Raw genomic sequence first — 22,325 nt, forward strand, 5'->3', positions numbered from 1 at the left:
GGCAAGTGAGGCAGAGCTGGGTCGGACAAGGGAGCACGCACTCTCGGGGGGCGGGGGAGGGTGAATAGGACACATTTCCGTTTCCAGCGGGAGACCACAAGTTCCCATACATATAGCTTCGGCCAAAGAATATTCACTTGAGTCTATTCTTTGGTTAACTTCTCTCCCCCCTCTTTTTAAATAGCTTTTGTTCTTTATAAACCAAGCAAGTGCAATAATAAATATAGCTGCAACAACAATAACCACAAAGCCATATCCCAGTAACGAAACATAAAAACCTATCAAAGTTAAATAACTGCTCTAAAAATATCAGCGAGTAATTGCTTTTCTTGGTAGGCTCCTCTGTGCTACCAAAATTCCTAGTAGTCCTTTTTTTTCACGGAAATAAAATGGGTAGAACACTGAAAATCCAACTTTTCTTTGCTTAGAATGGCACTGCAAGATAACAAACCCAAGCCTTTCCCTCTCTTCTTTTTAAATGTCTTCTCCCCAGCCAATCAAGCTCTATTTTAGAAAAACTACTTCAGATTGATGGCTTATCGTTTTAGTGGGGTCCCTGGGCCTCAATGGATGGCTGTAACTGAGGGAGCGGGAGGCGGTGGGATCTTGAGAACTGAAAGCGAGGTGAAGGGGCACCCCTATCAGTGCAGCCTACGGCTACATTTAGTATGAGACCCTAAGCAGTAAGTCAGTGGGACTAGTCCCTAGTAAGTGTAGTTAAGATTGCCGTCTCTTTCACCTTTAAATCCGCCTGATTTCAATAGCAGAAGAGAAGGGCTTTCTTAAGTAGAGTTACACCCTTAACCGCTTGACTTCAACAGCCTCGAGGGTGGGGTTCTTACTATTACCTTTGGCTGCGGTGTCCTATTTTATTATTAAACATTAAAGAACAGCGACATTTAAAAGCAAGGCATTCTTTGCTGTACCCCCCTCCCCTTGTGGAATCGCCTGCCTGAAGGTCAGGAAGTCTCCGATGCTTCTGTCATTCCGCAAACTGTGTAAAACAGAATGGTTCATTAGGGCATTTTTATAAAGGGAAAACATAAAAACGGAATGCTTCTGTTCTGGAAGGCGTTTTTATAAAGGCAAGAGGACTGTGGACACTGCCACTGTGTGTTTAAGACCGCTTTCGTTGCATTGTTTTCTACTGATGAAACTCCGTTTTCTGCACTGTTTAACATAGACAATAACAGATAAATAAAATTAGTTGGGTTATCACCAGACACGGGTGGGTTTTTAGATTTTTCCATATGTGATAAACTAGGGTCAACGTTATATGTATATATTAGCTATGGGAAAGGAAAGGTCCCTTGTGCAAGCACCAGTCGTTTCCGACTCTGGGGTGACGTTGCTCTCACAACGTTTCCATGGCAGACTTTTTATGGGGTGGTTTGCCATTGCCTTCCCCAGTCATCTACACTTTCTCCCCAGCAAGGTGGGTACTCATTTTACCGACCTCGGAAGGCTGAGTCAACCTCGAGCCGGCTACCTGAAAACCCAGCTTCCGCCGGGGATTGAACTCAGGTCGTGAGCAGAGTGTAGGACAGCAGTACTGCAGCTTTAACACTCTGCACCACGGGGCTCTTTTTATATAAGCTATATTTTAACCCATGTTTCTTTCTAAAATGTTGTTTATGTTTAAACACCTGGGAATGTCCTACTTGAACATCGCGGTCCTAAAGAGATCTTCAGTGGGCTTCCAAGGGTGTAACTCTGCTATCCACTCTTCCAATGGAAGTTCGCTGGGTGACTCTGGGCTAGTCACACACACAGCCTAACCTACCTACCTCATAGGATTGTTGTGAGGATAAAATGGAAGAGGAAATATAATAAACCAATTTGAGTCTCTATTGGAGATAAAAATGGAGGTAAATGAAGTAATAACTGATGACATCTCCAGGACAGGTAGGAGATGCCAGGAGCCGTCTTCCGCAGTGTTCGCAAAATGGTTACATTTCTCACTTTGAGATTTAAAGTGCCAAGAGAAAGTGTGCCCCCTTGTCTGATATGCCAAGATTGTCTTGCCAGTGAGTGCGATTCTAACCACAAATACAAGAGCTATGATAATATAGGAAGAAACGGTGGGGTTATTAACTTGAGCTCTTGTTCTAGAAGCGCCTATTATGGAGAACGAATTCCACCAGGCTCAAGGTTCCTGAAAATGTGTTAATGTCTTCCGCTGAAATCCGTGCTAGACACCGAAGGGCACGGAAGGAGACAGGAAACCGTTTCTGTATCTTATGTACAGATGCGCATTTCTTTGCACAGGTCGTTCTCGGATGTGTAAAACATCAAAAAGCATGATTCAGCATGAATCAATTACTTGGAGGGCGGAAACTTAATCTTGGCTGTTTCCCCATTGACCTCACTTGAAAGTGATTAACTTTCCTTGGATCTGTATACAATCTGTTTATTAAAACTCTGTTATTTGTCCTCCATGTATATTAAGCAGTTATGTAACAAAGCTTACACTGATCTTAATATCGTTTACTTGAAAAGATGTTGCATTATTTTCAATGGTACATTTTCTAATCAGATTGCTTAGAAAAGAATGCCAACTTGTACCCTGTCCTGTCCAGGAAGTCCTTAAAAGATATATTTTTTCCTTTGGTTTCTTCTATTCTCTATCTAAGCCTTTGCATATCTAAAATTCCAAGGAGAAAATTTAACAGGGTTTGCTTTTGGGGGTTTTTTTTACTGAAAAGTGAAGGTCTGCATTCTCTTAAACAGCTATGAAAGAGTTCCATTTTGAGCAAACACTATATTCAACCGTTCCTGATACAGTTTTAAAACTCATAAAGTGTATCGCAGAATCAAGCCTATCTATCACAGGAACAAAGTCCGGTGACCTGGAAGACCCTTCTGCTGGCCCTCTTCATTTTATACTTGGACGGGCTCAAAGGGGTTCGAATATGATGTACGTGGGGGGGGGGGGTATTTATTTCACCCAGGTGCACTGAAGATGACCTCGACAGACACCAACCCTTCTCACCGGCAATGGTCCATTTCCTCTGAGTTATGTTTAGGCTACAGAAGCGAGAAATTGGGGGGGGGGGGGTTGTCTTCCCTTTCTTGAAACCTTAAATCAAAATGTTGTCGACTGCAGGTGAAAAATAGAAAGGCGGTAGAGGTGGAGACGGTGCGCCTCCTTCTTGAAAAACGTGCGAGACGTGGTGGGATATTCAGCCACCTCCTTCTTACTGGAAACGAACGTCAAGCGTGGCTTTGGCAAGGGAAGGGGAGAGAGGAGAGGGGGCGGAGAAGTCTTCTCTTCCTCGTGTTTGCGCTTTCGGTGCAATAGGACGTGTTCCTCACATGTTCTTTTTTAAATTGCCAACAAGAAAGTTCTGCTCTCGCTGGGCTTGGTTTAGTTAGCAGGTCCTCCCCCCTCCCCCATGAGTCACTCGGAACACGCAATCCCAACCGCTGCCTGAGTGACAGCTAACCGGCGCTCTGGCTTCCTGTTGTCCCTTTAAAATCCGATTCCAAGGGTAATGATTTATCAAACTCTTATTATCAAGAAAATGTCATACGAAGGGCACCTTGCTATGCATTGACGCAAACTCAGTCTTTCCCACGAAGGTATAGAAAGCTTTGCTCTTGCCCGAGCAAAACTCAGTCTACCCAGTTTGCCTGTACTGCTGTTTTTACCTCTAGCGGTTCCATCTGATGCTATTTGATATGGTAAGTGGCTTTTGCTTTTCTATTCTTTGCAGGCGGTTCGAGTGTGTGTGTGTGGGGTGGTGGTGGGGAACTCGTACAGTATATTCAATTGGCTCGTCCAGATTCCCTGCTGAAATCGAAGCTTCCCGCAATTATACGGAGAAACGTCTTTTAGGCATTTAAAGCAACGGGAGAGGGAAAGTAAGGTGATGTGAGCTATCCAGGGTGCTGAAACGTACATTCCGCTGCAGACGCTGCTTCGCGGTAATTTACATATAGCCAGTGGAAGCATTAAGGAATACATTTCGGAGCAAGAGTGAACTCTTATTGCATTTACTAATTATTATTATTAATTACTAATTTACTAATTACTAATTTAAAAAGCATTTGTTTTCCCTTTCGAGTGCAGAAAAAATATTTCTACAAACAATTTTGAACCTGTAGAATAGTAGGACCATCCCTCTTTACCTTAACATGGAAACTTAAATCAACCCCAAATATATTTGCATGGATTAGGATACAAAAGTTAAAGGTTAGGTAAATCAAGATCAAGTTTGCTAAGGCTGCAGTTCTTAGGACGCTTCAAACCCTATTCAATTAAGTACACATTTAGGACTGATGTGTAAGAATAGGCGATTCAGCGTTTGTTTTACTAAACAGTATCTCCATAACTCTTCTTGCTGGGTTCCCCCCCCCCCCCTTCCGTCAAAACATCAGAATCAATATGACTGAGTTGAGTTATACCTCGCTAGCTGTACTGAGGACAGATTTTCTCTCTCCCCCCTCTCCAGTCTGCGTGCATTGCTGAATGACAGAAAGGAAATGGGGCGTAAAATTAAAGAATCTTTCCACAATGGTGCTGGGGAAAGGAGCATCCCACAGTCGTGATGTGAAAATCAAGGAGGTTTGCTAGCCGAGAGCTGGAAGGGATATCTTACCTAGCATTAGAAATGCAGGTCTGCAGGCGCTGATACTGTTAAGAGCTTACTGTACTTTTCCTAGCGTGCGATGCGTTAAGTTTACCTACACAGGAGCTGTCCTAATTGAATCTGCGGCAAAGCTTCCCTTAAGCAGTTCAATCACAATACAAACATTTTATCTTCGGGGCGATTTCCCCTCCCCTTCAGCTTCCCTCTTTTTTAAACGTGATTTTGCTCTTACAGGATTATGCCAGTCCAAAGGAGATGAGCAAGCAGCTTGTCAACAGCCCCGAGACGGTGGTCACCGGGCTGCTGGACAGTGCAGGAATGATCCGGAACAGCCCCGAAAACGAGCAGCCGCAGCACCTGCCTTCCCAAGTCCCACCGCAGCTAGCCAAGGTGGCCACAGCTCTTTCCGGGGACAACCAAACTTTGCCCTCTGACGAAGCCAAACCAAACGACACTGAGAGGACCAAAGTGGGGATCTGCAAACTCGCCCCCGCGCAGGGCAACGCCACCTTCGGCAAAGACTCCATAGAACCTTTGCCTCTCAAGAACGCCCCCAGCGCAGGGAACGCGGCGCAGGCAAACCTTGGCCCTTGCAAAATCCCCTCCTTGCAAAGCACAGACAGGGACGCGAATCAAAGTCTTGGTAAGAGCACCCTGGAGCAAAACAATGCCAAGGGCGGCTGGGTGCCTATGAGCCAGAGCACCGTGGTCTTGGGCACCGATGGGAACACCTCTGTTCTGCCTGGCAGTCTTGGAGAGGTAAGTCATTTCCCCTGTAATTCTTTGGCTTTCAGGCTGATCACGCACAAAGGCGTAAAGGGACCAATACCAAGGAAGTTGACCGCACACTATGTTGTCTCAGGCCAAACCTTTAGTTCACCTTGAAGGACTGCTAACTCGTGGTCCTGAATTAAGAACCCTATCCTCTCTCTGTGACTTCCCCAGATTAATGGGACCCCAAATAACAGCACAGAGAAAGGGTGTATATGCTTTGCTCGGTCTAGCCGTAGGGTGCATTTAATAAAAGTAAAAGAGAATCAATAGATAAATACTGCACTGGACTACCTTGCCTTCCTGGGACAAAAGAAGAAAAAGGGAGGGGGAGAGTTCCTTCCGTGGGTGATAAGAGGTCACTATCCAGGAAGTTCGGTCTGTTAGGAATGCTTCCTTACGACTTCAAGCCAGGCTCAACTTAGTGTAAACCCATTGGGATCTGTTTCGGTGTAAGCATTCTTAGAATCACTTGCTCCCTCATTTTATATACGACTGCCATCCTCGACGGAACTGCGAGAAAAGGACGAAAAACGCTTGATGTGTTTGAGGGAGAAAGAAGCTACACATTGCAAAACTGAGATTTAAAAAAACCTAACTTCTGACCCACCCTTCAGCCTTGGGATGGCAGCCATAATTTTAATATAGAAATATGCATTTAACAATATACTAAGTCCAGAGAACTATAACAGCTTCCCACTCCCATTACGGACAGTGGGGTATGCCAACCACAGCAGAAAATGCGCCTACAGGGCACTCTTTTTATACCCTAGTGGCACGTGCGTGAGAAAAGAGGGCCATCGAGTTCAAAAGGCCTATCTGGAAGTGTGCCTTCAGCCTTACCAAGTTCACTCTTTCTTCCCGACATTGAACGTCTCTGGATATTCTTTACTGGAGAAACCCTCTGGGAACGGTGTTGCCTGTCGGTCAAAGGGGAACGCAGTACCAACGAAAATCTAACAACAACAACAAAACCCATCCAAGCAGAAAGCGAACTCTACTCAGGCCCTCTCCCAGAAGCCCCACCGGGCCCAGTGATCAATCACTCCATCTCAGACAGTTCAATCGTTACTCAGGGTCAGTGAACAAGTCCCGGGCACTGCGGCATGATGTGGAAATGGGGCTGATACTGTGGTTAAGGCGCACCTGATACCCTGGCAGAACAGTGGCCTCTCCCAGCAATAGCAGAGACAGGCACAGCCTCCGAGAGAGTCAGGGACACAAGCAGCCATCCTGCTGCCAGCCCGAAGCCATTTTAATGGCCCAGTCCCCCCCCCCCCCCGAATACTGTTTCTTCTGTACTCCGGAGTTAATGGATATGAGGACTTCAACCTCCAACCATAGGCGGAGAGGGCAGGCCTGGCGCATAGATTGCGGCCTTAAAATCTGTATCGATAGACGGCTCCTGGCGCATTTCCCCTCTCTTGTCTGGAAGCCTGGAGAGGTTTCCGAATCAAACGCAAATCTGTATTCTAACTATAATGTACATTTCACATTGGAGTTACAGGCCGATTTCCGTTTCAAGACAACATCCGCAGCTAAGATTTATGAGGTTGCAAGAGTCGAGTTTAAAACTCTAGTGGTTCATCTGAACGGGTTCCGGCAAAGGCGACCACAGAATAATTGTTTCGATTCTTATTTTCCTTAATTCCGCGGTTTGTGATAGAAACAAACGAGAGCCTACCATGGCTCTCCCCCCCCCCCCCCTTTTAAATGAGGCACATTTGGAAATGTATCTAACAACTCGATGTACTCCATCCATTCACTTATCTTCGAAGGGTTTTAGGTTTCCAGAGACATAATTTTGCTTTGAGAGCTGCTGGCGGTTATTGCCAGGATTGCTATAGGTAACCCGTTGGAAGGAAAGTCCCCCCCCCCCCCCCGTGATGGCAGGAGGGAGTGGAGAGGTTCGACGCTCCCTTCCCTCTAAGGCTCAATTCTCTGCCCACCTTTGCAGGAACCAAGTGAAGAACTGTTAACAGTTTCCCATCGTTTTTAATTGGCCATACTATGGGTTCAGTTCTAAAAGAGCTTTCCTGGGAGTAAACCCATTGAATAACATTGGATTTACTTCTGAGTATACCCAATGATAATTACTCAGTATTCTGGTGGTCATCAGGTGGATCATGGAGATCTTTTAAAACTAAAATTATGTAACCCTAAATCACATAGCCATAATCATGACGTGATTTTCAGCCTCCCGGGTATTTGCAAAGTGGTACCTTTGCCTTCGAACGATCCTGCCGAGCACATTTCCCTCTTCCATGAGAGCAGGGCTAAAGGGAAAATGTTACCACGTGGGAACTGTTGAGCAACGTGGGTTAAGGGATGGCAGACAGCCACGTGAACATGCTGGAGAGCAACCTGAGCAATTATGGCAATAACTCTCAGAGCCATTTATTAATTAATCGTTCACAGCCCTATTAAAGGAGTGGGATTACAGTAAGCGTCCCTTGACACGATGTGGTTTTACCTTCGCGGGATTATTATGTTTTACCCTTACCACCTGTGACGAGACAGAGAGCCTGTTGTTTCCATGTAGGCTTAAGTGCTGCAAATGCCAGTATGAAACCTACATGGGAACGTTACAGGATTTTTCTTCCGGATTCACGCGTGATATTCCTCAACACGTAGGAGAAAGTGTTTGGTGCGAAAATGAGCAACGCTGTTGTGTAACACATCACAAACTCTTGCCTAGTTAATTACGTCTAAATATTGACCGGGGGGCATTTTGATTTAAAGTGGCTGGACAGGGCAGAAAGCTGCTCAGTGTGGAGGAACGCACGCAGTTCTCCTGCTACTCATCGAGTTCTAAAGTGAAGTATGTGCATGGATTACTCCTAATTTGTTATCGGACATCTTTAACTCATAGATCAGGCCACAATAAACTTGGCAGCCTTTAAGCTTCTGTAGGCCTCTCTCTCATCCCCCCACCCCACCCCACCCCACCCTTTGCTGCAGTAAATGGAAGCGCGCTATTCTTAGTGTTGCAACTGCTTCTCTGTGAATTTCTTTTGCAGATGCTTTTTATCTGGTAGTAGCCAGACATTACGGATCTGGGACTGATGTTTGCCAGCCATGGCTATTTTCAGGTCAACCTGATATATCTCTGTGTTTTGTCTCCCTGCATCAGGATGACGATGAAGGGGATGAAAATAAAGCCCGGGGCAACTGGTCTAGCAAGCTGGACTTCATCCTCTCCATGGTGGGTTATGCAGTAGGGCTGGGCAATGTCTGGAGGTTCCCGTACCTGGCCTTTAAGAATGGGGGAGGTATGGATTTTCCTCTCTTTTTACATCCTGCAGCTCAGCAAGGGGTAGACTTTTGAGGCCTTGATCCACAAGCCAGTTGGAACGGAGGGTTTGGCTTGAATTTCAACCGGTTCCATTAGGCGTAACTGGCTTCTGGATCGACTACCCGCCGGCAAATTAGGGACGGTGAAGGAGGGGGGGTGATGGAGCAGAGGGCAACGGGATTGGGAGGTCATAAAACGTAAACCTCTGGAAGATGCTCAAAACACGTCTATTCCAAACCCTTTGACAGTCGCCCTTTCAAAGCACTCTCTTACAGTCCTACCTAATCCGGTTGATGTAGAGCAGGCAACGGATTGGGGTTTCTTCTCTCGCTTGATACTTTTGAGTGAAGCCATTCCAGAATTCTTTAGGCAAGTAGTTACTCTCGATCTGCGGCGGCGTCGTGCAAATATGCCATATTATAAAGATGTAAAATAGACGCCTTTGATTTCAATTATGCCACGGCTAAGAATGGTCTTGGTAAAGAATAACCTTTATAAACAGAACATAAAAATCTGCAGTAGTCAGTCCCTTTTCATTCAGTACCTCGCCGACCAGAATTAAGACAATTCTCTGCTTCCTTGGAAGGAATCCTTGTAAGAAGGGTGGGATTCGCGTTCTTTTATTCTTTCAGCGTGTTCCAGGAGAGGAGAGGGAAAACTGGTGCTGTGATTATTTTGAAAGAAAAAGAGAGAAATGGCGGGTTCGAACCAGCTCAGAATTCCGTTTTGTAAAACCCTTCGGGGAAGTGTTTCTCTTTGGACAAACCTGGCTTCCCCCCTACCTGTTAGGGACTAGGAACAAAGTTGGCGCAGCCTCCGGAATGAGTGCCTTTTCTTGTCTTAGGCGGAAGAGCAGCAGTGTGAAGGGAGGAGCGTGGCAAGGAGGGAAAGGATGGCTTCACCCTGCCCCTTTCCGCCATGGACCCGCTCAGGAGCGCCCTCCCCCCATCTCAAGTAAAATTCCATAGAGTCGGGATGGCAGTTTGCGAACAAGGAGATCTGAGATTTGTGTAATAAAATAAAACGTTTAGCTGGACAAGTCATCCATCAATATGAAACTAACTCCGGTTCAATATATTTGAACCTCTTTTATTTGTAAACCAGCCTGAAAATTTTATTGGAATTATTCCTCAAAGGAAGGGAAAGGTCGATATAAAACACTGACAAAAATAAACCCTTTGTCTGATATGGAAGCAATTTAATAAGGATTCCACCCCTTACTTTATTTTTACAAAGGCAGAACAAAAATACAGGAAGGCTTGTTCCAAATGAACAGACAATTTAATTGAAAGAACTTGTTTAATATTATCCTCTTTGTATTTCATGAATAAAAATGCAAACTATAACTGCCTAATTAAAGACGTTTCTTTCCAATCGATCAGAAAGCATTTCCGTTTCATTACAGAAGAAAGCCTATTTTTATTTTTCGGATATTTAGATACTGGTACCCGCCCAAACAGTCTGCACTGCTCCTGAAATATATTCTAGTTATCTGTATGCATCTTTGTGTATGAAGCAGTAGAAAATAACGGTTTGCATCATATAATTCCATTCAAATCTAATATGCACATCAACTTTATAGTTTTTAGGGTGACATTTTCTAAATAGACTTTGGAACATATCAATGAGAATTTAAGTGTGCCTGAAACAAAAACATAAAACTAAGATATTTCTAAGCAACTCCTTTGCTTTTTTCAAACACTAGTCTCCAGGAAGACTTATCAGTAATTACTATAGAACATCAGGAGTCACCCCTTGACTCCAATATTCCCTCTAAACTGTGGAGTCTTGTGGATAAAAATTCTACTTTGTGAGCTACTGCTTCAATTAGTTTATTCTGGGGCCATTTTTCCTGAGCTAAGACAAAAAAGTCTGAGCCAGAGGCTGAAAGGCTGTGAGCTAGATCACACTAACTCAGCTTAAAGGGAACGCTGCTTGCCTCCCGCAGCATCTTGTTCAGGGTGGCTTCTGGGCATTATAGGATTTTAGGATTTACCCTTTTCCCCCTAGCCGTTTTTCACATCCGCCGCTGTGGAATTTTTTTAGATCGGTGCTGGATTCAGTACAGAGGCTGCAATCCCATGAATACTCGGGGGTGGGAAACGCCGTCAAGTCGGTTTATTACGACCATTTAGGTTTAGCGGTTTCAATACAAGAAACGTTTAGAGGGGTTGGTCCTCATTGCCTGCTTCTGCCCTGCGACCCACCCTGGACTTCCTCAGTGCCCCCCCTCTCATCCATGCCCGACCCTGTTTAGGGATCCGGCTAGCCGTGTTGGGAGCAAATCCCACTCCATTTACTCCCAGGTCGTGGGGTTCCACAGAAGCCAAAGGTACAAGTATTATATCTTGCAAACTCCTCCTTATTACCATCACCCATTGCGAATGTGCATCGGATTGCAGCTCCAGCAAGCGATTCCCGGGCAGTCGGGCATTAGCCGCGGACTCCTATTCAGTCCGCGGCTAATGCACACTCTTGTGCGTCGCCCTGGTCCCGGGCTTCTCTAGACTTTGCTTTCAAAGTCCTGACGGCGATCTCCATGAGAATACGATCGGTTTAGTTGAGCGTGTCCTAGTGGCTTGACTTGGCTAGCTGCCGTCTGGGTACCCCGCCCCCCGGGCACATCGGATTTATAAAGGCAGCGGGCATGACACCCAGAGGCTCTTTTGGAAGCTTCACCCGGGGAAAGTGTGTGTGTGTGTGTGTGTGTATAATTTTTTTTTTTTTAAAAATTCAGTGTGTGTGTACACACACACACTGAAATTTTATTTTGAATGTTAAAGGAAAGACCCAGCTGCTTCCTTCCAGTACGGGTTCCAGTGCAGCCTCCAAGGGCCCTGGTTTCCCTTTCGGCACACTCGAGGAGGCGGGGGAGACGCAGTTGTAGGCGATGATGAGCGAAATGATTACCCTAATTGAATTAGCTTCGCCACCTGCAGCAAGGCTGGCAGCCATTTCCAGACCGAGCAGCCCGCCTCGTCTTTCCCTTGTTGCGGAATCGTAGCCCAAAGGACAACGCGGGTCGGGACGTGGTTGAAGGAAACGGGAGGGGGGGGGGAGAGAACCCTGCGATCCTGAGCACGGGAGCCTCTTGACCCTCGGCTGATCTATTCAGAAGTGAAGAGCGGAAATGGATAAAGGGATGCCCTTTGAGCTGGAAGTCAGGCCTATTGATTTCTGAGTGCGATGCAGGCTGGGAATATGTCCGATTCAGTGCAGAGGAAAGACGCTGAAAATCCAGCTCCTGCACATGTGCTTAGTACCCTATATGAAATACAAGTTGTATTCCCAACTAAACCAGCTTACTTGGAAAGAAGTCATATTATAGATCATATAGTAGCGATCAGGATCTTTGGAAAGCAGCCTGCGAAACATTTCTGCCTGGGTAGTAATCACAGGTTTTATGGTGCGTGAAAACACCGCCTGTCAATCTGACCAATGTTCAAACCTTTTTCACAGGAGGGTCCCCTGCCTGCTGTCACTAAGGGATATTCGTTAAAGTGGAAAGCTTTTCTAATTCCAAAATATGTCATATTGTTATGACAGCCTTAGGGTTGTATAGTAGTTTTGCCAATGCAAAAAAGAAATAGCAGGAAAGACAGCATGAGAAAAGGTGAGGGCTTCATACTGTCTCCTGCTTTGTCTCTGAGGTCTGTCCTCTCCTCTTCCATTAGGTGCATTTCTTATCCCCTATTTGACAATGTTGGCTCTGGCTGGGATTCCTATCTTCTTCCTGGAAGTTTCTCTGGGGCAGTTTGCTAGTCAGGGACCTGTGTCTGTTTGGAAAGCCATTCCTGCCTTACAAGGTGAGCTAAGCAAGAAACAGCTGTGCCCCCCTGTGTTTTTTGAAGGAGCTCAGGCTTTGTTCAGCTTCAACGAGAGAGACATGGCTCCTGGGTGTCACTGTTCCTAGAATGGGTGGATGCTGTGCTGCAGTCTGACTTTGACCTTGAGATAACCTTAGGCTGACTGATGGAGCAGCAATGCAGCACTTCTCCTGCTTTCGTAAATCTAGCCTCCATTTTCCAGCAGGAGAGCATTCCATTGTTCTATTACTTTTATTGCATCTCATGCATGTAATGTGGTAAGGTTACTTGCATTTGCTGTTGAGTAACTCATGAATATCATATGGCACATTCATTATCCACCTTGCTTGTAGAAGTTATGTTGGAGTGTGTGTGCTATTTTAGATGAACAAGATGCACACCGAGATGCAAAAGTATCCTTGGATACAAGCAAAATAAATTGCAACAAAGCTGTGAATTTTAAGAGTGTTTGTGGCACTTGCTTTTTATATTCCCTGCAGATAAAGCTTCTTCGGAAGACTAATCACATGTGGTCTCAAATGAGATGAGTAACTGTTCACTGAATATCAACCATGGATTGATTTAGTGTTTAACCTAATACAAATACACATGTTACTCATTGTACACTTACTTGGGATTAAGCCTTATGAATTTAATTGAATTGTGGATAGGATTGGACTGTATGACATGCTGAGGCTATGCAAGGGGAATAAAAAACATATTTTTAAAATAAAAATGTATATGAAGAGATATTCATGAGGGTTTTCAGATTACTGGATATTTTAGCAGCTAAAGGGAAACTGGCATCTAACTTCCTGTTTCTCTTTTTTTTTCAGGCTGTGGCATTGCTATGCTGATTATCTCTGTCCTTATAGCCATATATTATAATATTATATTGTGCTACACACTTTTCTACCTTTTTGCATCCTTTGTACAAGTATTGCCTTGGGCTTCCTGTAACAATCCATGGAATACCCCGGACTGTAGAGATAAAAATAAACTTTTGCTAGGTAAGACATCTTAGCATGCTTTTCCTTTACATCCTTGATATTTTCTTTAAAAGTCAGGTGACTGTGGGTTTGTACTTTTGACAAATCAGTTAGGTTCTGCCTCAAAATGTCTAATTATTACTTCCAGTAGATGTACTATGACAAACTTTAAGTTTATTGTTATTATCACCATTATATTGAAACTTAAATGTAAAAAATTAAGATCTGTCAGTGAAAATGAATTTTGCAACAGCATCCACCTTTCACATTTATATTCCAAGCATGTGACTTATATTTATTTTTTCCCTCAAGCATGTGACTGAGACTGGTGCAAAGAACAATTACCTGCATACCAGTTTCTCAGTGCTTCACAATTACCTGTATACAAGTCTCCCAGGGTGTCACAATTAGAGATCATATACTGGTCCCTTAGACACATGTCAGCTTTATAGTTTCCTGAAGATGAATTTAGTGAGTGTCATAAATTTGGTTCTAGTTCTAGATTATTCTCCCCTGAATGGAATTTCTGTTAAAAAGATTACTAAATGTCTCCTCCCTTTCTCATAGGCTAGGTCATGGCATAACATAGATTCAGAGATCATTCTGAATGATCCATGTGCTTATTACTCTCAGGACATTCTCAGATGACCTTTACAAGTCAAATTTAACCAAATTTTACAATGCAGTCACACATGGATGGCTGTTGCCATATATCCAGGAGGACAGGGAATGTTTTGAACGAGCATATGGCTTCTTTAATTGATTGAGAAGAAATTTGGACCAATTTAGGACAAGCAATAATATTATTAAACAAATGCAGTTTTTTTTAGGAATTCAAATGGCTGAGAGGCAAGAATCTTATGTGGTGTTCAAACTTTATTAAATATTATGAAACCAATCTTCAAGAACGTGCATCTGGCCCCATCAGTTTGGATCTTCAGGAGACTGTTGAAGATGGTTTTATTTAGGATTGCATTTGACTAATTTAGTTTTTATTCATTGGAATTTCTAAGTGAGATTTTAAATTGTGTTTTTATGTGTTTATTATAATTGTTTATTAACATTGTAAGCCACCTTGAGTTCTACAAGGTAGAAAGATGACTAATAAATGTTTTAAATAAATTAAGTGCCATATGTCACATGGCTTCATGCAATTCCATGTAGCTGTTAGGCATACTTTAGATGAAAAGACAAAAGTGTACTAAACATATGACCTTCTGCCTGGGAGATCAGACTAGATTAGACTACACTCCCATGTACCCAGTGTGCATCTCTCAGGGTAATTATGTCTATTAAAGTTTTTCAGGAATTACCAGTGGGAAAAGAAAATGACAGAATACACAAAATTCCTTTCTAAGGTTGTCTGATCCTATGCAATATAATATTTAACTGAATAAGAGAAAAACGGAGAAAAGTATGTGAGTCAGAAGTGTTTAGATTATAGAGGACGTCTGACTTGCAGAATGACAGACCTTCCTGATTCTTGAATGAACTTGAACTTTTAAAATAGCATTCATCAGGTCAAACAGGCCTATGAGATTCATTTCTACTTACTCCATTGGATCATAACTTAGAAATCAGAAGTTAAATCCTAACTCAGCATCCATAACTGTGGTGTTCATGTTATGAAAGTGTGGTGATCAATATATACTTCCCATATGTACTTTGCTTGCTTAATTTAATTTCAAAACATATTTCAAGTTAATTCAAGCTCATGAATTGAATTAAAATCCACAGGTCATGAGACAAAATGTATGAAACAGAGAGAATGTACTGGGTCATTTGCGCTTTTCTTCCAGCCCAACTCACTTCTGTTATCACAGCTGGGTATGAAGAAAATAGAATTATGCACTGTGAGATGCTGCAGGGAAGGAATTAGAATTTAACTTCCCTCATTTGCACACCTTGATCTTGGTTAAAAATAGAGCCCTCAACCACCTCTGTTTTACCTATGAATTTGATCCTTCAGTCACACATAGCTTGAGCCTTAATTCATTCAGAGCTAGGAATTCATATGAATATCAATTTAGTGCTAAGTATAATATACAAATACAAATGATCCAGTCCATATTATTTTACAGTCTGGTCACAATTTCTGCATCAACCACTGCAATGTTTCTCAACCTTTTCAAGTATGGAAGCCTTTTTTAACGTCAGAGTTTGTTGTGGGCCCCTAATGTGATAGTAGTTGTACTATTCATAGTTGATTGAGAACACACATAATGACAAGAAATCACTATGGATTCAGTTAACACTTTTAAATGAATGTGTATCTTAGTAATATGTGCAAGTTATTATTTACTCTATCTACAAATGTATATTTCTTATGTATTATGCTGACATTTAATGACATGGCTGGTGCTGTTGGGCAGTTTTCAAAGACTGGAAGCTTGGTTGAAGGATAGGCAGTACAGACCAATGATGTGACATGGAGTAAGAAAGCTTCATACATTTGTATAGTTATCGATGTAATTACCTAGATTGACTCCTTTGCCAAAACAGATTTCTGTAATCCTAAACCTATTACATTGCTTACCGGATGTCCCTTTCAGTTGCCTGTATTGATGTACACTGTATAATCTGCCTTGAACCTGAGTGAGAAAGGCAGGGCTTTTTTTGCAGCAGGAACTCCTTTGCATATTAGGCCACACACCCCTGATGTAGCCAATCCTCCAAGAGTTTACAGGGCTCTTAATAAAGGACCCACCGTAAACTCCAGGAAGATTGGCTACATCAGGGGTGTGTGGCCTGATATGCAAAGGAGTTCCTGCTATAAAAAATGCCCTGGAGAAAGGTAGACTATGCAGGACATAAATAAAACAGTTAACAGTTGGTCTGTACTCATGGGAATTTGCCTAGATGAACTATGAGATTTCAGTCCTTGACAGAACAATTGGTGGATGCTCATTTGTTTTCATTTTGATCCTGCTCTTCAGTGGTAAATTGGCTTCCAAAGGAGCTCATGGGTATCAGAACACAAATAATGACTGAAGTATATTATAAGACATTCCTTGTGGAGAGAAGTCTTGACTGTGATGAATCTGGGCATGATGAATGGATGCCTGGCTGTTCCCCTTATGACCTTATTGATAACACTTGGGTAGGAAGAACATTAGGAAGAGCTTCCTGACACAGTGGTTCGTCAGTGGAACAGGCTTGGGAGGTGGTGGGCTCTCCTTCTTTGGAGGCTTTTAAGCAGAGGCTAGATGGCCATCTGACAGCAATGCTGATTCTGCAAACAAAGGCAGAGCATGAGAAGGAAGGCAGGGGGAGGTACTTATGAATTTCCTGCATTGTGCAGGGGGTTGAACTAGATGACCCTGGGAGTCCATGCAACTCTATGATTCTAAGGAGGGAGACATCATCTCCAGAATACAATGTCAGATCTCTGGGCACATTTGTTGAGTCATGGGTCTTTTCTACGGCTGGTAATAGAGTGATTTTTAATCTAGGTGGCAAAATAAATGAAAAGTCTATGGCACCTTAAAAAGGAACAAGGTTTATTCTGCCAAAAGCTTTTTTCAGAGACAAATTACTTCACTCATGAACTGCCTGGGGGCAATCCCTCCTGCCCTGCACTTACCAAGCTACCCTTAGGTGGTTGAGAGGAAGACACAGTGACCTGGCAGAGTTCCTGGGCATTGATGGCTGCCTAGTGTCAGCAGAGATATGGGGGAAGCTGGAGAAGCCAAATTATGGGCCCACAAGGAAATTGCTGGCCAAACCGAAACTCCTAGAACCTCAGCCCACTGAGCTACTGTGTCTTCACCTTGTCTTCTGGACAGCAACTACAAATAAGGCTGTCTTACAGATTACATTTTATCTACGTCCAGGTGAAAATAGCAAACAGTGTCAAAGAATGTGCACACAGGATATGCTATTATAAAGAATCTTTTCCTAGAGACAGCATAAATGTCCTTCATAATAAATTAACAGGACTTTGCAGGGTCTTTAAAAATTATATTTCTATTTTTATGCCACCACTCAGCAAAATGTTCTTGGATATGACATATAATGAAACAAAGCTAAACAAAGTCTGAACAATTAAAAGCAGCCATCAGTGAACTGAAAAATGGAAACTTGGAATAAGTAGAACAGTTTAAGGGTTGACCAGATCTTTAAGAAACTTCCTTCAAGACGGTCTAGGAAACAAATATATTGAAGGATTCTGTTGTGTATTAATGGCTGTGGTTCATTTCATTGTTGATATTTTAGAACTTTATCTCATTAGGGAGACAGTAAGTTGTTGCTAGGCAGACTAGACTCCTGTAGACTGAAAGAGAAGAAAGCGCGGGGTGTGGGAAGGATCAAGACAGAAGAATAAAACCTTTTGCTAAGAATTTTGCCTTGTGTCCTTTCCTGTATCAAGCTACAAAAGGGTGCCAGTCTGATTTTTAGATTTAAATTTCTTTTTTTTGTATGTGCCCACACTAAGAAGTGATCTGTTTATTAAAGTTTGTTTCAAATGTACCTTAGCTCACCGATTATGCCCTTTAAGGCACCAACTGGCTAGTGTGCTTAATTAGTTTCTTGTATTTTTACCTATAACTTGTGAATACCAACTGCTTAAATTCACAAACTTTAACTTATCTGTCGGTTCATCTCTCAGTTTAGTTGACCAGTGATTAACTTTGGAACAAATCAGTTGGAAATAGCTTAGTGGAATAAGTTATTCCCATGTTGGTTAGAAAATCACCAATGAAACAGCCATGAAATTGGATTTCTTCTTGCTCTATGGGATACATAATCATGGTTTCCACATCCTGAAATGGCTCCAAATGCTTTGAATTGTATAGAAGGGAAAATTTGCTCATTGCAGCTTTTCTCATCTCATGGTACACTGAGAAGGTAAGCTGTACCTGGCAGAAATTTTCCTTTCAGTCCAATTTCTTATAGGCAAAGATGCTCTTAAAAGCATCAGACCAGACAGATCTCTATGGCAAATGCCTGCTACCCATTTTGAGTCCCATGGTCCTCTGACTCCTGACTCTTCTGTTCTGTGCTAATACTGCAGCAGAAATTGAAGGGACACAGTGATCATGGGAGATTTCAATTATCTAGACATCTGTTGGAAGTTCAACTCTGCTAAAAATGAAAGGTCAAATAGATTCCTGACTTGTCTTGCTGACAACTTCCTTTTCCAGAAAGTGAAGAAGGAAACAAGGGGATCTGCTATCTTGGACCTGATTCTCACAAACAAGGAAAAATTGATTGAAGAAGTGGAAATAGTAGGCACCCTGGGCAGTAGTGACCATGTGATTTTGGAATTTACAGTCTTAGGGAAGGGGAAAGCTGTACGTACTCAGACTTATAGGTTGGACTTCAGAAAGGCAAACTTCGACAAACTTAGAACTATGCTGGGTAAAATCCCATAGTCAGAAATACTTAGGAAGAAGGGGATTTAAGAGGGGTGGGAGTTTCTTAAAAGCAAAATACTGAAAGTGCAATCACAGATGATTCCTATGAGAAGAAAAAATGGAAGAAGCCTAAAGAAGCCAAGGTGGCTCCGTAAACAGCTCTCTAAAGACTTGAGAAATAAAAAGACCCCTTTAGGAATTGGTACGAGGGCCTTATAACCAAGGATAATATAAACAAATCACCAGTGCTTGTAGAGAAAAAGGTAGGAAAGCTAAAGCTCAGTATGAGCTTAGGCTGGCCAAAGATGCTAAAAACAACAAAAAAGGGTTATTTTCTTATGTTCAGAGTAAGAAAAAGAACAAGGACATGGTAGGCCCATTGTGAGGGCAAGACAGTGAAACTGTAACAGGTAATGAAGAGAGGATGGAACTGCTCAATTCCTACTTTTCCTCAGTCTTCTATTCTGAGGGAAACAGTGCTCAGCATGGCAAAAACAGAGCATATAATGAGGGTATGGTTCCAGCATAGGATCAGCATAGGGATAATAATACATAAACACCTAGTTTCTTTAAAGTCCTTAGGGCCAGATGAACTGCATCCAAGAGTTCTAAAAGAGCTTGCGGATGTAATTTCTGAGCCTCTGGGTATTATTTTTGAGAATTCGTGGAGAACAGGAGAGGTGCTGGAAGATTGGAGGCGGGCGAATGTTGTCCCCATCTTCAAGAAGGGGAAAAAGGAGGATCCGGGTAACTACCGACCTGGCAGCTTGACGTCTATACCTGGAAAAGTTTTAGAACAAATCATCAAACAGTCAGTCCTGGAACATTTAGAAAGGATGGCTGTGATTACTAAGAGCCAGCATAGTTTTCTCAAGAACAAGTAATGTCAGACTAACCTGATCTCTCTCTTTTTTTTTTTTTGAGAAAGTGACTACCTTGCTGGATCAGGGGAATGCTGTAGACATCATTTATCTTGATTTCAGTAAGGCTTTTGATGAGTTCCACATACTATCCTTGTTGACATGTTGGTAAAATGTGGTTTGGATCCTGTTATCGTTAGGTGGATCTGTAACTGGTTGACAGATCACACCCAAAGAGTGCTTGTGAATGGTTCCTCATCCTCTTGGAGAGGAGGGACAAGTGGGGGGGGGGGGTGGAAGGATCTGTCCTGGGACCTGTTTTGTTCAACATCTTTATCAATGATTTGGATGAAGGAATAGAGGGAATGCTTATTAAATTTGCAGATGATACTAAATTGGGAGGGGTTGCAAATACAATGGAAGATACAGGATGATCTTGACAGGCTGGAAAACGGGGCTAAAACCAATGAAATGAATTTGAACAGGGATAAATGTAAAGTTCTGCATTTAGGTAGGAAAAATCCAATGCATGGTTATAGGATGGGGGAGACTTGTCTTAGCAGTAGTATGTGCAAAAAGGATCTAGAAGTCTTAGTAGACCCAGTGCCAGCCCAAGGACACATGGCACCCCCGGCCAGCGCCCCCCTGCTGCCACCCCCTGCAGCACTGCAACCCCCCGAGGGTGCCACGCCGAGGCGCAGTGCTTGCCCACCCCCTTGTAATCAGTGCAACCCTGAAAGAGACCCCTGGCTTGATACCCACATAATTCACCCCTGGAATGTGATATTGCAATGTAACCCTAGAATATTAATATGACACACCATTTGAATTGAAATGGCCTCTTTTGAGCAGAAGAGAGGCAAATCCGGTTCATTCTAATCCCCAGGCAGGCTGGAATAACGTCAAGTGCTGAAAGGCTAAAAAGAACCTCCATTTTCTGATCTTGGGAACGGAGGGACCCAGGCTCAGAGAGGAGATGGTGGGCCAAAGCTTTAAAAATTCCTTCACTCCTCTTGGCAACCTTTCAAATGCTGTTCTCAAAACATAAAAACAACATAAGGGATACAAGAGCCCCTGCAACACAAACAAATGGTCTGTATGTATGCTCTGTTATTCTTCAAAAAGACAGCAGAAACACAAAGGCTAAAGGTTAAGTTGCCATCTTGTTGTATGAATGTGTGCTATATCTGTAATCTGGTCTCACATTCCTACCAGGGAATCTAAAGTTCTATAGAATCTTTATTTTTCTTTAATTACTGCTAAAGGCTATCAGAGTCATCCAATTTCCTGAACACTTGATGGATGGCTATCCATTTTGACATTTCGAGAGAAATCTATCACTTTTGGGGAGCTTCAAAGGAACCAGTGTTGGCCACAACAGAGCCATAAAGTCATCTGGCCAGTGTAATTAAAATTCCTCTTTTGGGGTATGGGTGTATGACAACCTGATCTCTGATTGGCTACTCAACATATGACACCCCGATTTTCCATTGGCGTGACACTCTGCTTCCCCATTGGGTAACTGAATCGCTTGATGTGACGTAACCAACTCTAGAAAACAGGCAACCCTACCTGTCAGATTTAGATTTTTCCACCCTCCCCTCCATCCAGGAATTTTCCCATCCCCCTGGCATCCTTCCCTTCCTCCATCACTTCCAGCCTTCATCCCCCCCTTCTCAAGAGAAATCTCTTTCCAGAGATTTCCAGAGATCTCTTTCCTGTTTCCTCTAACTGATCCTACTCTGCAAGGATTAGGTATTGTATACCCCCCAATCCACACACATTCAGTTAATGTCTGTATTTTCCTCTTGTATGCTTGAACATTGTTTGATTGGAATGTAACTATTTGAAAATAATTTCCTATAATAAATCCATTATTTAACCAAAGGATTTTCAGTGTTCTATCTCTGTAAACATTGACAGAGATCCTTGCTCACCTCACCTCTCGTAGGCCTACCATTTTGAGCTAAGAAATATTAATATTCCCCAATAAAAAGTTGGTTGAGGTGGTAACACCCTCCTTCCCTTCCTGTCCTGTCCCTTCGCCCCCCCCCCTGGCACTGTGATCATGCTGGGGGAGGTGAAGGGATGGGACGGGAAGGGAAAGGGGGGGTAGCGGTGGGTGGAGGAGGAGGCAGGCGCACCGCAGTCGGCAGGGCCCAGGCACGGGGGGGGGGGGGGAAGGGAAGGGAGAGGAGCGACGGGCATGCAGGTGGAGGAGGAGGCAGGCAGAGGAGGGGTGGGCGGTGCACAGGTGGCCGAGGAGGCAGGCACAGCACACGATGCAGGGAGGAAGGCGAAGGAATGGGAGGGGAAGGGAAGGGAAAGGAGAGGCAGGTGGCGGCAGTGGTGGTGACAGGCGGGTGCGCGGGCAGCGGAGGCAGGCAAACTAGGTGCTTGCCTTGGGCACCGGGGGGGGGGGGGGGCGCAATTCAGTGCTCCCACCCTCCTGGCACCCTAGGAGGTGGTGGGCTCTGTTTCCTTGGAGATTTTTAAACAGATGCTAGATGGCCATCTGACAGCAATGAAGATCCTGTGAATTTAGGGGGAGGTATTTGTGAGTTGACTGTAGCCATGAAATTAAAAGACATTTGCTCCTTGGGAGGACAGCTATGGTGAATCTGGGCAGTATAATAAAAAGTAAAGACATCACCC

The 22,325-nt window shown here is 43.5% G+C and overlaps 1 protein-coding gene across 2 annotated transcripts in view; it reads left to right on the forward strand.

Annotated features, from left to right (window-relative positions):
- Positions 1 to 3,472: 3,472 nt before the first annotated feature.
- The window catches only part of SLC6A5 (solute carrier family 6 member 5), a 125,401-nt gene continuing 106,548 nt past the window's right edge, over positions 3,473 to 22,325 (forward strand). Inside the window, exons 1-5 of one of the 2 annotated variants that reach the window (XM_060262511.1) lie at positions 3,473 to 3,684; positions 4,827 to 5,351; positions 8,497 to 8,635; positions 12,333 to 12,464; positions 13,301 to 13,474. In XM_060262511.1, coding sequence (XP_060118494.1) covers positions 3,670 to 3,684; positions 4,827 to 5,351; positions 8,497 to 8,635; positions 12,333 to 12,464; positions 13,301 to 13,474 — 985 coding nt within the window. In that variant the 5' untranslated portion in view covers positions 3,473 to 3,669. Of the gene's footprint in view, positions 3,685 to 4,826; positions 5,352 to 8,496; positions 8,636 to 12,332; positions 12,465 to 13,300; positions 13,475 to 22,325 lie in introns of those variants that run through there. The other variant, XM_060262512.1, reaches the window with a different exon arrangement.

This window comes from Heteronotia binoei, chromosome 21, assembly GCF_032191835.1.
Source record: "Heteronotia binoei isolate CCM8104 ecotype False Entrance Well chromosome 21, APGP_CSIRO_Hbin_v1, whole genome shotgun sequence".
Taxonomy (NCBI): Eukaryota; Metazoa; Chordata; class Lepidosauria; order Squamata; family Gekkonidae; genus Heteronotia; species Heteronotia binoei.